This window comes from Pristis pectinata, chromosome 5 (genome assembly GCF_009764475.1).
Source record: "Pristis pectinata isolate sPriPec2 chromosome 5, sPriPec2.1.pri, whole genome shotgun sequence".
NCBI classification, from domain to species: domain Eukaryota; kingdom Metazoa; phylum Chordata; class Chondrichthyes; order Rhinopristiformes; family Pristidae; genus Pristis; species Pristis pectinata.
The window spans coordinates 34,990,735-35,005,037 of record NC_067409.1 but is presented as its reverse complement, the minus strand read 5'-3'; the positions used below and the strand labels follow the sequence as shown (position 1 = coordinate 35,005,037).

Genomic DNA, 14,303 nt, shown 5'->3' with positions numbered 1-14,303 from the left:
ATTGTCTGACTTGCCACACACTTAGTCATTCAGAAACACACCTCGCACAAACGGCACCTTTCACAACGCTCCCACCGGCGCTCTCTCTGATCTGCCCCTCTTTCCAATACTCACTGTGCCTATCGTTAAACTAATGACCCGAGGTAGGAGCCGAGTCAACAATATAGCTGAATCGTTCATATAAGATCTTCCTAGAAACAAACAAATCATGTATGAGTACAATGAAAAGAAATGCAAAGTGGGAGGAACCACTGGGCGAATTCTCCCATTTTTAAACTACTGCTCTTGCTCAAGGGGAGTCGAGTGAAAAGGGGTCGATGTTGGCGTCCGGAAAATTACAAACACAAATCAGGATTTAGAATCCGTTTCTCTGATCTTTGAAAGATCAGCCATGGGACAGAAGAGATTATTTTTCCTCGTTGTACTAGTTTCTTTATTTTCCTTTTGCTGCATTTCCTGGATAGGAAGAGGGAAGACTAATTACTTCAGGTACGGAGTGCATTATTTGCAAACGATTTCTTGTTGTTCGAAGATGCAGGTGAATAATTTGAAAGTAAAATCGAGTGGTTAGCTACATGGAATACATAGAAGTAATTTGGCTTGGCAGCTCCATGTTGGCACTAATTTCTCTGTGAGGAAATTGTTGGAGTGATGCTCATTTATTTTATTTCTTATCCCTTCAAACAAATTAATTCATCCTTTGTAAAACCTCAGTATTGTTTTGAATGCCCGCGGTCCTTTCCTACCGTGGAGTATGAACACAACGAGCAGTTAACTTACAATCAGAAACTACAGAAGAGTTTACATCCTTGATCAACTCTGTTCAGTACACTTCTCATTATCACGTTACTCATTGTTTCAGGCGTCGCAATTGTAAGTGTTTAGTATCGTGACAAGTTAATTTTCAAATAAAGTTCCTCAGAATTTAGAGGAATGTTTTCAGTATGGATATTACATCACATTGCAGGAAAGCGCAGCGATAATCGGGGGGCGGGGGATTTCGATGTACGTGAAATTGGAAACAAAAATTGGGAAAAGGAAGCCGAGGTGCCTTGTTCGTGGACTGTTTCTGAAGGGTTGTCGAGATGATAATATTGTTAAATTTTACATTCAGTGTGAGAGAGAAAAGAATGGACACAGGATTAGTAATTTAAAGTAATTTAAAGCGGAGCTAGCTGAAGTGTACTGGCAAACTAAATTAAGGCATTGGCCGATTGAAATGAGCGGTAGACATTCAAGGGGATCTTCCAGAATACAAAGTACAGATAGCTTTCAGTAAAAATGAAGAGGAACAAGGGGAGGAATCACCATCCGTTTTTTAACAAAATAAATGTGATGGTGGGCCCTTCCCATCACACAAAGCTGGGTGGCAGGTCAGAAGATAGAGCCGATTAAAAAAAGCAAAGAATGACTGGAAGATTTGTAAAGTATAAAAGGTTAGAGTACAAGACAAAGCCAGCTTGCTCTGCAACAGGATCCACGACTTCCTTTTCAGGAAATCACATTCAGTACAGAGTGGTAATAACATCTCCTCGGTGACAATCAACACATGGGAGGGGTTGTTGTCAGGCCTACACCTACTGATACTCCCAGTCTCCACCAAGCTCATAGGATTCACCTGCCGCTCGTTCCAGACTCATCACCTGCAGTCTGTTTAACCCCAGTTCTCATTCACAGTCCTTGTTTACTCATCAAACCAGCCAGTTGCTCCTAGCTTTACTTTCCCTGCCTAAGGTTACCGTGTTGCCTGCCGTGTTTAGTTTCCATTCCCTCCTGTTTTGGAGCCCCGTGTGGCTTGTTATTTTGCATCTATTATTAAAGTCATCATTCACTGCTAAATCGTCTCCACTGCTCTGCTTTTGATCAAGCCTTCTCTACAGCCGTGACAGTTGTAGACTCAGCCAGCTCGATCACGGGCACAACTCTCCCCACCATCAAGGACATCTTCAGGAGGCGGTGCCTCAAGAAGGTGGCATCCATCGCTAAGGACCCTCACCATCTGGGACATGCCCTCTTCTTGTTACTACTATCAGGGAGGAGGTGCAGGAGCCTGAAGACCCACACTCAATGTTTCAGGAACAGCTTCTTCCCCTCTGCCGCCAGATTTCTGAATGGTCCATGAACACTACCTTGTTATTCCTTTCTTTTGCACTATTTATTTATTTTGTAATTTATAGTAACTTTTATGTCTTTCAACTGCTGCCACAAAACAACAAATTTCACATTAAGTCAGTGATAATAAACCTGATTCTGAAAAATAAAAACAAAAGAGTTTTTGCATATTTAAAAATGAAGCATTAACAAAGGAGAGAATACAGAAAAGGATGTTAAGCAGGAACTGGAAGGGAAACAGTAAGTAGGAATGAGATATTGGATGCATTGGTTTTAGTTTTCAAAATTGACAGGATTTGGGGAAGGTTCCAATAGATTGAAATACAGCAAATGAAACTATTTTATTGAAAAAGGGAAGGAGACTGAAGGCAGGGGAAATATTAGAACCATTGTTAAAGATGCTTCAGCAGGGCACTCAGAAATATGCAAGATAATCAAGCAATGTTTACATGTTTTTGTGAAAGGAAAGTCTTGTTTGTCCAGTTTAATAGAGTTCTCTGAAGAACTAACTTTACCACGGATAAAGGGGAATTAATCATATAGTAAAAATGTCAGTAGGCCTTTGATACGATGCTGCATCAAAGGTTACCATGGAAAAAAGACACTAACATGGAATCATGCAGTGTTTATAGCACAAAAGGCAACCATTCATCCCATTATGTCCATGCTGGTTCTTTATCACAGCAACTCCCAAGTTTCAGTCCCCACCTCACTGCCCCTTCTCTTCTATTCTTTTGAACTTTTCTTCACCATATATTTATCCACTTCGTTTTTGAAGGGGCTCATGGAACCTGCTTCTACCACATCTGTATTTCAGATTCCATGTGCACGCTGCACAAAAATGTATTTCCCATTTTGCTTTTAATTTTGTTCCGATTTATTTCATAATCTGTGACCTCTAGACTTTAACCACTTCACCAAAGAATACAACCTTTCGTTATCCACTCTGTTCACACCTTTGATCATCTTATATGCTTCTTTTAAAACTCACCTCAGCTTTCCCTTCTCTAGTAATAGTGCAAAGAGCAAAGAGAGTTAAGAGTTTCTCTGATCAATGAGTTTTACTTTGAATTGTTCCTACTCCTCTTCTATTGCTAACCAAAATCTTATAATGTGTTCACTGCCTCTTAAATGTTCCTGCCCCACTGAAATGTAGTGCATTGGACCCACCTCATTCCCTAGAACCAGATCCAGAAATGCCTTCTTCCTCCTTGGACTAAAAAATTATCCTTGGCACATTTTGGAAACTCTTCAACTGCTTTGACTTTAACACGATTACTATTCCAGTTCACAGTGGTATAATTAAAGCCCCCCGTTATAACTACTCTATTGTTTCTCTCTGCTCCTCTTTATCACTGCCACTCATTGGTGGCTTATAGAATACATCAAGGCATTTGATCAGGTATGGCATCAAGGAGCCCTGGCTAAAATGGAGTCAATGGGAATAGGGGGATAAACCCTTCACTGGTTGGAATCATACTTAACACAAAGGAAGATGGTTATGGTGCTGGAGGTTAACCATCTCAGCCACAGGACATCGCTGTGGGGTGGGGTCCTAGGCCCAACCATCTTCAGCTGCTTCATCAATAAGCTTCAACTGTAAGATCAGAAGTAGGGATGTTTGCTGATGATTGCTTAATGTTCAGCACTATTCTCGACTCTTCAGATATCCAAATGCAGCAAGATCTGGACAATATCCAGGCCTGGGCTGTTGGGTGGCAAATAATATTCGTGCCACACAAGTGCCCAGCAATGATGATATCCAGCAAGAGAAAATCCAGAAAATCCTGATATTCAATGGCATCATCATCACTGAATCCCCCACTATCAATATTCTAGGATACTTTTGACCAGAAACTGAACTGGAGTAACCATATACACAATGTGGCAATAAGAGCAAGTCAGAAACAAGGAATCCTGCGGTAATGAACTCACCTCCTAAATCCCCAAAGGCTGTCCACCATCTACAAGCCACAACTCAGGAGTGTGATGGAATACTATTCCCTTGCCCGGATGAGTGCAGCTTCTACAACACTCAAGAGGCTCGACGCCATACAGGACAGCCCATTCGATAGGCACCCCATCCACAACTATTCACTCATTCCACCACCAACACACAGAAGTAGCAGTTTGTACCATCTACAGGATGCACTGAAACAACTCACAAGGCTCCGTCCCCAGCCCCCTACTCTACTTCCTATACACTCATGATTGCATGGCTGGATTCTGCTCTAACTCCATCTACAAGTTTGCAGATGATACCACCGTAATGGGCAGTATCTCAATAATGATCAGTTGGAGTACAGGAAGAAGATGGAGCACTTAGTAACATGGTGTCATGACAACAACCTTTCCCTCACTGTCAACAAAAGAGCTGGTGTTTGATTTCAGGGAGAAGGGCAGTGCTCATGCTCCTGTCCACATCAACGTTGCTAACGTTGAGAGGGTTGAAAGCTTCAAGTTCTTAGGAGTGAACTTCTTAGTTCTTAGTAGTTCCTAGTCCAACTACATAGATGCCATGGCCAAGAAAACTCACCAGTCCCTCTACTTCCTCAGGAGGCTAAAGAAATTTGGCATGTGCCCGTCGACCCTTACCAATTTTTATCGATGCATCATAGAAAGCATCCTATCTGGATACATCACAGCTTGATATGGCAACAGCTCTGCCTGTGACCTCAAGAAACTGCAGAGAGTTGCAGACACAGCCCAACACATCACGGAAACCAGCCTCCTTTCCATGGACTCTGTCTACACTTCTCACTGCCTCAGTAGAGCAGCCAGAATAATCAAACGCCCCACCCGCCCCAGATATTCTCCCATCGGGCAGAAGATACAAAAGCCTGAAAGCATGTACCACCAGGCTGAAGGACAGCTTCTATCCCGCTGTTATAAAACTGTCGAATGGTTAGATGGACTCTTGACCTCACTATCTGACTTGTTATGACCTTGCACCTTATTCCTTATTGTCTGCCTTACTGTACTTTCTCTGTAGCTGTTACACCTTATTCTACATTCTGTTATTGTTTTACCTTTTACTACCTCAATGCACTGCATAATGAATTGATCTGCATGAGTGGCATGCAAAACAAGTTTTTTCACTGTACCTCGGTACATGTGACAATAATAAACCAATTTACCATCCTGACTTGGAAATACATTGCCGTCGCTGGCTCAAAATCCTGGAACTTTCTCCCTAACAGCATTGTGGGGGTATCTACACCTTAAGAAATACAGTTCAAAAAGGCAATTCACCACCACCTTCTCAATACTCTTCCCCAGCTCTAAACAAACAGAATCTTTAATTAATGCTGCTACCCCTCCTGCTTTCTTTAACCCCTTTCCTAGCTCCTAAGCTCTTAACTGCAGGTCTTCATCCCTCTTTCTACCCTTGTCATTGGCACTAATATGGATGGTTGTTTACTGTCCCTCCCTCCATCCCCCACCACCCTCATCCTGCAGCTGTTCAGTGATATCCTTGACCTTGGCACCATGGAGGCAACATATCAACCTGGAATCACATCCATGACCACAGAAATGCCTGTCTGTTCCCCTAACTATTGAATCACTGATCAGTAGTGAACTCTCATATTTCTTCCTCTGCTCCTGGGCAGCCCGGCCACTTGTGGTGCCATGCTGCTGGCTCTGGCCGCACTCTTCTCAGGAACCAACAGCATCAGAAAGGGAGAATCTGTCAGTGAGCGAGATTGACTTAGAGGATTGCTGCTGCACTACCTGTCTGCTCCTCCAGATCTCTCAGATGGCCACTCACATTCCCTGTGCCTGCTCACACTTCAGCTGCAGCGTAACCACCTCCCAAAGTACGCCATTGTCACAAACCAGCAACAAAAGAAACACACTGAGCATGATTTAGTGTTAAAAACTATTTTATTAATCACTACTTATGATAATACGTAAAATAAAAGTTAAAAAAAAATGTTAGTATGTTAGAATTCAAGAATGTTAAACCTCGAACGTTAACCCCAAAACTAAACTCTTCGTGTGTGTGTGTGACAAAGTCCAAAACTCCCAGTTCCTGAATGGTTCTTAAAGTTCAGTTCCGCAAGCCATAAGGTGAAATATGAGCAAGGGCTTCTTCAACAACCACCGTTGTCTGAAGATAAGATGTAGATGTAGAAAAACTTAGAGAGAGTACATATGAAATCCAAATGTTCCACGATGGAACCCAAACGACACTTCAGTGTTTACTCGGTAGTGACTTCCTCACCCCAAAAAGCATCCGAACCGTGGTCGTCCACACACAAATACCTGTTTCCTTCTACAGGTCAGCAACAAAGTGAACTCCACCGGATTTCTTCCAACTTCCATACATGGATTTCAGTGGCAAACACAGTTATTGTTTCTCATCCATCGATAGAGAAAACAAGCAGGCTGGTGTCTCTCTCCCTTCTCTCTCTCTCTTTCTTCTTCTTCTAACTTCTTACTTCTTCAACAACGTCATTACGTCCTTTATCTTCTATTGACGTAAGCACGCCCCACACACACATACACACACACTCTCTATCTTAAAGGGACTTTCACTGAGTCCGTAACACCTCCCACCTAAAAAAAAATTTTCCCAAGAAAATTTTAACCGCGCATACAGTTAGTAATGTTAATAATTATCATGCTACACAACTACAGACTATCAGATTAGTACAGATACATGTTTCCCATTTAACATCGGGAAAGACAATCAGCAATCACATTATCTTTGCCTTTAATGTGAGTTATCATGAGATCAAACTCTTGCAAAATTAAACTCCAGTTTAACAGCCTTCTGTTCTTGTTTTTGACTCGGCTCAGAAACACCAATGGGTTATGATCTGTATACACAGTCAATGGTTTCTGAGCGGTGCAAACATATACACTGAAATGTTGCAAGGCTAAAAACAAGCGACAGTAATTCTTTCTCTATGGTGGAATAATTCTTTTGATGCTCATTAAATTTCTTTGAAAAGTAAGCTACAGGATGGTCAATATCATCAAGGTCACCCTTCTGCAACAACACAGCTCCTGCAGCTTCATCACTGGCATCTACTGCTAATGAAAATGGCTTGTCAAAGTCAGGTGTTTTGAGCACAGGATGGTAGCATAAAATGGCTTTCAGCTTATCAAATGCTTCTTGACAAGAATCTGTCCAAACAAACTTTACTCCTTCTTCAGAAGATTAGTTAGGGGAAGAGCAATATCAGCAAAATTTTTACAAAATTTTCGGTAATATCCAACCATTCCCAAAAATCTTCTAACAGTCCTCGTACCTGTGGGAATAGGGAACTCAGATATTGCTTGAACTTTTGCCTGAACAGGAGCTTGCTTGCCTTGACCTACAACATAACCAAGATACGTCACAGTGGCATGGCCAAATTCACTTTTAGCCAAGTTAACTGTAAGGTTAGCCTTGGAAAGTCTTTCAAACAACCTTTCTAACGCAGAGATGTGATCTTCCCAAGTATCATTCCCAGTCACTAAGTCGTCAATGTAGGCATCTGTTATGTTTTAACCCATGAATCACTGAATTAATCATTCTTTGAAATGTTGCCGGAGCATTTTTCATTCCAAATGGCAAAACATTGTATTCATACAATCCAGAAGGGGTTACGAAGGCTGAAATCTCCCTTCCTCTATCTGTTAATGGGACACACCAGTACCCTTTTAATAGGTCAATCTTTGTAAGAAATTTTGCCTTTCCCACTCTGTCTATGCAATCATCCACCCTAGGAATAGGGTAAGCATCTGACTTCGTTACAGCATTCACTTTCCTGTAATCTGTGCAAAATCTAACAGTTCCATCAGGTTTGGGTACAATAACACAGGGCGAACTCCAATTTGAAGTAGAATATCTAATAATATCATTTTCCAACATGTATTTTATTTCCTGATCAACAAGTTTACTTTTTTCCACATTCATTCGATATGGGTGTTGTTTGATTGGTTTTGCATCCCCAACATCAACATCATGGGTAATTATTGATGTTCTGTTTGGAACATCTGGGAACAGATTTTTTTTTTTTTAAATTTTAAAATTAATTCTCTCATCTGTTGTTTTGTGAAACTGTAAATGGTTCCAACTTCGTTTTCAAGGTTCTCCAGGATATTTTGGTTTTTTAGTTTTGATGGAACAATATTTGGTCTAAATTGGCCTTCCTCAACATCAACATCAGGCATTCTAGAAACAACCTTTACATCATCCACCAAGGCCACAACTGAATCCCTCTCATAATAAGGCTTTAGCATGTTTACATGACAGAGTTGTGTTTTCTTGCATCTATCTGGTGTTTTGATTATATATGTTAGATCAGTCACTCGAGATTCAATAACATAGGGTCCAGAAAAACGAGATTGCAAGGGATTATTTTGGCTAGGGAAAAATACCAACACCTTTTGCCCCACTGCGAATGTCCTAGGCCGAGCACGTCTATCAAAATATGTCTTCATTCTTATCTGGCTTGTTTTCAGATTCTCTCTCGCTAGCTGGCAGACTCTCTCCAACCGAGTTTTAAATTTTTGGACATGGGGAGGTCTCCATTTCCTCATTAACACTCCATTTTTGACATAGTATCCAATTGGCACTTTTTAATCTCCTCACATGAGAGTGCTTTTTCTTTCAATTCTGTTAACTCAGGGTCCTTTGTCTGTTTCCACCATAAAATCCTCCTTGACAAAGACAAATCTTTAAATTCAGGCTCACTATAAGGATGTTGATCCTCCAGTGAAGACAGAAAAGTCTCAGATAAGGCATCATAATTTTCTTCCTGTTTAGGACTGTCACAAGGAACCACATCAGACTGCACCGGACTGTCTGTCTTGGCTAATTCTCTAGCTCTAGCTCGAGTCACCGCACATGATGGGTAAACATCTGGATCATTCTCAGACTCATCAATCCTTGGTTTGGTTGTTAACCGTACCACAGGAACAATTTCTCCATCTGCAAGGTCATTTCCCAATAACAAAAAACTCCTTCCACTGGCAACCTGGGTCTTATCCCTATCTCGACTGGTCCTTTCTACGAACTTTGACTTTAAAATCACCCTGTGAAAAGGGACAGACGTGGTCTCACCTGTAACGCCTCGTACTAGATTTACTTCACCAGTGTCACTTTCTTCACCAAATTTAAAACACTGTCAGCAAGAGAGATTGATTAGCCCCAGTATCTCTAAGAATTTTCACTGGCACCTGGGGTGACTCATCATTCAGTGAAACAAAACCCTCTGATACATACGAACGGAATTCCTTCTCACCTCCTCCAACTTTTCCCACTTTTCCCTCTTGCAAGGACTGATCTTTAACAGCCATCCACAAAATTCTCAGCCTCATGGTTGCACGACTGTGACACCAGCTATTGCTCCGTGAAATGCAGAGCTAAATCTGCTGCCGCTGGAGACAGTTCCTGTACGTGTGGCTGTCTGGATCACTGGAAACATTTATGACCTCACACATGGAGCAGGATGTGCATCCCACTCAGCTCATCTCAGCTGCACTGCTGTGTCTCATTAATAATTTATACTTTATAAGTATGTCAAAAAGACTCATCCTCCACCTAACTGACTTGCACTGGTGAATGAGAGAACTAGAAGCCAGTGTTGATAGGCTCCTTCAGACCATGCTCAGTGTTACAACTCCCTCAGTGAAGCCTTTTTATTTACTAAAGCCCACACTCTGATGATCACTGCACTCTGAGGCTGCGTGTACAAGTCATGCTATAGTTTTTAAGCCTGTTGGAAACTCTCAACCATGGATAGAATGTTGGCTGGCTAACAGGAAACAAAGAGCAGGCATAAATGTTGTCTTTCTCTAAATGGCTATGTGGTGTGTTACACGGATTGGCGCTGGGCATCAACTTTTTACAACTTATAGAAATCACATGGATGAGGGACTAAAGCCATGGATGCTAAATTTTGTGATGACACAAAGACAGATAGAAAAGTAAATTATGAAGAGGACTTAAGGTGGCTGTAATAGGTTATAGATAGGTTAAGTTAGTGATCTGGCAAGTGGAGTATAATGGGGGAGAATCTGAAATTGTCTGTCTGACAGGAAAAATAAAAAAGAAGCATTTTGTCTTCATGATGAGAGATTGTTGAACTCTGAAGTGCAGAGGGATCTGGGTGTCCAAATAAATATATGATTTGCAATAGCCTAATATTCATGTGCAAAAGTAAATAGAACACCTCACAGAAAGTATAATTTAGACATAGAACAGTGCAGTACAGCACAGGAACAGGCCCTTCAGCCACAATGTCTATGCTGACCACATTACCAACTTACACTGCACATCTGCCTGAATGTGGTCTATATCCCTCCATTCCCTGCCTGTTCCATGTGTCTGTCTAACTACCTCTTAAATGTTGCTATCAATCTGTTTCTACCATCTCCCCTGGCAGCAAGTAACTTGCCTTGTAAATCTTCTTTGAACCTTCTCTCTCTCACCTTAAAGCTTTGCCCTCTAGTATTTATCATTTCTGCCCTGGGAAGAAGACTCTGAACACCTACTCTATCTATGCCTCTTGTAATTTTATATACTTCCATCAGTCCACCCCTCTGCCTCTGACACTCTCAGAGAAGTGTTTGAAATCTAAGTTTGTCCAACCTCTCCTTATAGCTAATATTCTCTGATCCAGGCAACATCCTGGTGAACCTCTTCTGTACTCTCTCCCTTTTCGCTGCAATCTGAACAATGGAGTAGCAAGGTTATATTTCAAAAATATGTAACATTAATGAGGACTACATCTGGAGTACTGTCTATATTATTAACCATCCTATTTAGGAAAGATGTTAATGCATTGGAAGTAGTCAGAGAAGGTTGGCTAGATCATTGTCTTGAATGGGCAGGTTGCCTTATGAGGAAAGGTTATACCACTTGGGTTTGTATCTGCTGGAGTTTAGAAGTGCGACTTGATTGAAACATGTAAGATACTGATGGCCTTGACATGCTGGATGTAGAGAGGATGCTTCTACTTAGGGAGAATCTGAAACTAGGTGGTCACTATTTAAAAATTGCCCACTTATATGAAGATGAGATAATTTTATTTTCTCAGATGATTGGGAATCTTTGGAACTCTCTATCTCAAAGGACAATGAAAACACTATCTTTGATTTATTTTTATGGTAGAGGTAGGCAATAAGCAAAAGTTTATCAGGGACTGGTGGAATGCAGAGTTGAAAATTACAATTAGATCAGCCATAATATTAAATGGCAGAGCAGGCTCAAAGGGCCTGAGTGGCCCACCCCTGCCCCTTATTCATATGTTCAAATGAATGTACAGTGGCTGGGTATGGAACATCAAAAATCACTGCCCATATCACTCATGTCATTTTGTCAGATTACTGGGAGAAATATTTATATATGAATTCCACTTGTTGGAATATTGCAGATCTGCAACTATACACAAGATTATACCACAGATTTCTGAAAGTCAAACAATATTCTTTTGGCAAGGTCGAAATGTTGGTACAAGAGGCTGAAGCTTACATATTTTACCAGCCATCCTTAGGGTGATTATCATGCATTACTGATGGCTTTTCTCAGCATAGCTGCTGCCAAGTGTCAGGACTCCCACCCCCGGACTCCATTGTGAAGTTTGATCTTGAATGCTTTGCCAAGTTGGATTTGGCACAGCATCCTAGAGGCCATTGATATGACTAGCAATGGTTGATCTGTGGTTGGTCATTTTTTAATGGCTGGTCATTTTTTTTTAATGTTTTGTTTCCTTTAATGTTTTCAATTATTTCTATGTGGTTTGATATTCAAAAAGAATTCACTTCTTTATTGGGGACACGAGAGACTGCAGATGCTGGAAATCTGGAGCAACACACAAAAAGCTGGAGGTACTCAGCGGGTCAGGCAGGCATCTATGGAGGGGAATTGAACAGTCGACATTTTGGGTCGAGACCCTTCATCAGGTTCAATTTGTAAACTGTTTAAATGTTTCTAATTTCTGAAACATTCAAAATCCTAGACAGTGCAAAGTTGGGTGCAGGGCATTGCTATCTGTTAAAGGTGTCTGGATGAGTTTCACAGACAAAGCCTGTCCCAGCCTACACATGTCTCCTGGCTTACTTTCAGCAAAGCCCTATCACTGTTCAGTGAGCTCACTGTTTGGCTTCAGCACTATCGAAAACAGCAATGCACAACTTCTGGATTTAGTGAACACTAGTTTGGGGCAACTGGATATATAGAGAGCGAATGCAAGCGGTTGCCTTCCACTCAGGAAAATTGGGCTCTTGTAGAGGTTGTTCAACATGCTTCCTTTCTATGTTCTTTCTTCCTTATGTTCTGCTTCCAATGTTCTGATCCTTTCCCTTAATGTATTCCTTTAATGTTGTCATACCTTGTAGACACATCCAAAGGCTAGGGGGTGGAAATGAAAGCTGTTGAGACCCATTAATAGCTGCGTTGAAACATGAGAATTACTCCCATATTCAGCACAACATCGTGGGCCAAAGGGACCTGTCAAGACGAAGTAGGAAAGCATGATCTGTATTCTACTTGTGGGTACTGAGATGTTTTCAACCTTCATGCTAACTTGGCAAATCTAATTTCCCAATAGTGTTCCTACATGCCCAAAAAGAATGAGTGGAATGGTATTTGAGCTAGCTACTTCCTACTTTCCTACTTGATATTGACTTGCAATCTCCTTGTACACTATTCACACACAATGTCAATAATGCCATGAGCATAATATTGATGAGTTCACTTCCATCCAAGGTATTGTACCTCTGACAGCTATAAGGATTATACCATATTGAATTTTTAAACAGTGAGATCATTCTTGACAATGTCAAGTGACACGAGCAGATAAGCTGGGCAGTGTTGCAGAAGATTTGTGATAGACAAATTGTTTGCTACTGGAACATTTTGTTCAATCTGTGCTAATCAACATTTCAGTGTCCACCAGGATTTAATATTAATATAGAACATAGAACAGTAAGCGCAGGAACAGGCCCTTTGGCCCACGATGTTGTGTTGAACTAATTAAGCTAATGACACCTACCCCCTTCTGCCTGCACATAATTCATATCCCTCCATTCCCTGCATATTCATTTTTCTAGCTAAGAGCCTCTTAAACACCTCTATCCTATCTGCCTCCACTATCACCCCTGCCAGCGCATTCCAGACACCCACCACTCTTTTAAACACAGAGCTATCTTAAAAACTGCCCCCTACATCCCCTTTGAACTTACCTCCTCCCACCTTAAATGCATCCCCTCTTGTATTAGACATTTCAACCCTGGGAAAAAGGTACTGGCTGTCTACTCCATCTATACCTCTCATAATTTTTTCAACTACTATCAGGTTTCCTCTCAGCCTCCACTGTTCCAGAGAAACCAACCCTGGTTTGTCCAACCTCTCCTTAGATCACATACCCTCTAATCCAGGCAACATCCTGGTAGACCTCTTCTACACCCTCACCAAAGCCTGCACATCCTTCCTATAATGGGGTGACCAGAACTGAATGCAATACTCCAAATGTGGCCTAACCAGAGTTTTATAAAGCTGCATCATAACTTCCTGACTCTTGAACTCAATGCCTTGATGAACAAAGGTAAGCATGCCATATGCCTTCTTTACCACTCTATCTACTTATGCTGCCACTTTCAGGGAGCTATGGAGTTGGACCCCAAAACAATAAGCATCTAGTCCTGTGCCTCTCTCAACCAAGTCTCAATAATAGCCAGAACATCATAGTTCCATGTATTGATCTATGTTCTAAGTTCATCTTCCTTACCCTTAATAATACTTGCATTGAAGTAAACACACTTCAGTCCTTCCGTCCCATGGTGTATATTACCTTGCTCCTGCAGTGATTACGCATTCAGTAGAGATAAGAATTGATATGTTTGTTCTTTTCAGAGTGCACTGGAGATCTATTACCCTATGATGCTCTGGAATAATCAGGTCTAGAAGTTATAAAAGTATGAATGAGCAGCAGATGAGCTGATGCAGGGACAAATGTTGTGGAGATGGGATAGTAATAACATGAATATGCAGTTCAAAGGTAGCATAGTTGTTAATTTACTAGTCCACTGGCTTGGGCAATTCAGCCAGCAATATATGTTCTCACCCAAAAATCTAGTTCCTTTATAAACAGTGCAAAAGAAACTTAGAGTTTTGCAAATATGATTGCAATAAGGTTCAAAGTTAACATCCATAAAATGTGAAATATAATCCAATGCGCTATGCAAGTCGTTGT

The 14,303-nt window shown here is 41.2% G+C and overlaps 1 protein-coding gene across 1 annotated transcript in view; it reads left to right on the top strand.

Annotated features, from left to right (window-relative positions):
• Positions 1-342: 342 nt before the first annotated feature.
• Positions 343-14,303, top strand: part of LOC127570528 (alpha-2,8-sialyltransferase 8F-like) — a 50,555-nt gene continuing 36,594 nt past the window's right edge. The window contains exon 1 of the mRNA XM_052016181.1: positions 343-489. Within this exon, the coding sequence (XP_051872141.1) occupies positions 392-489 (98 nt within the window). The 5' untranslated portion in view covers positions 343-391. The remainder of the gene's footprint in view (positions 490-14,303) is intronic.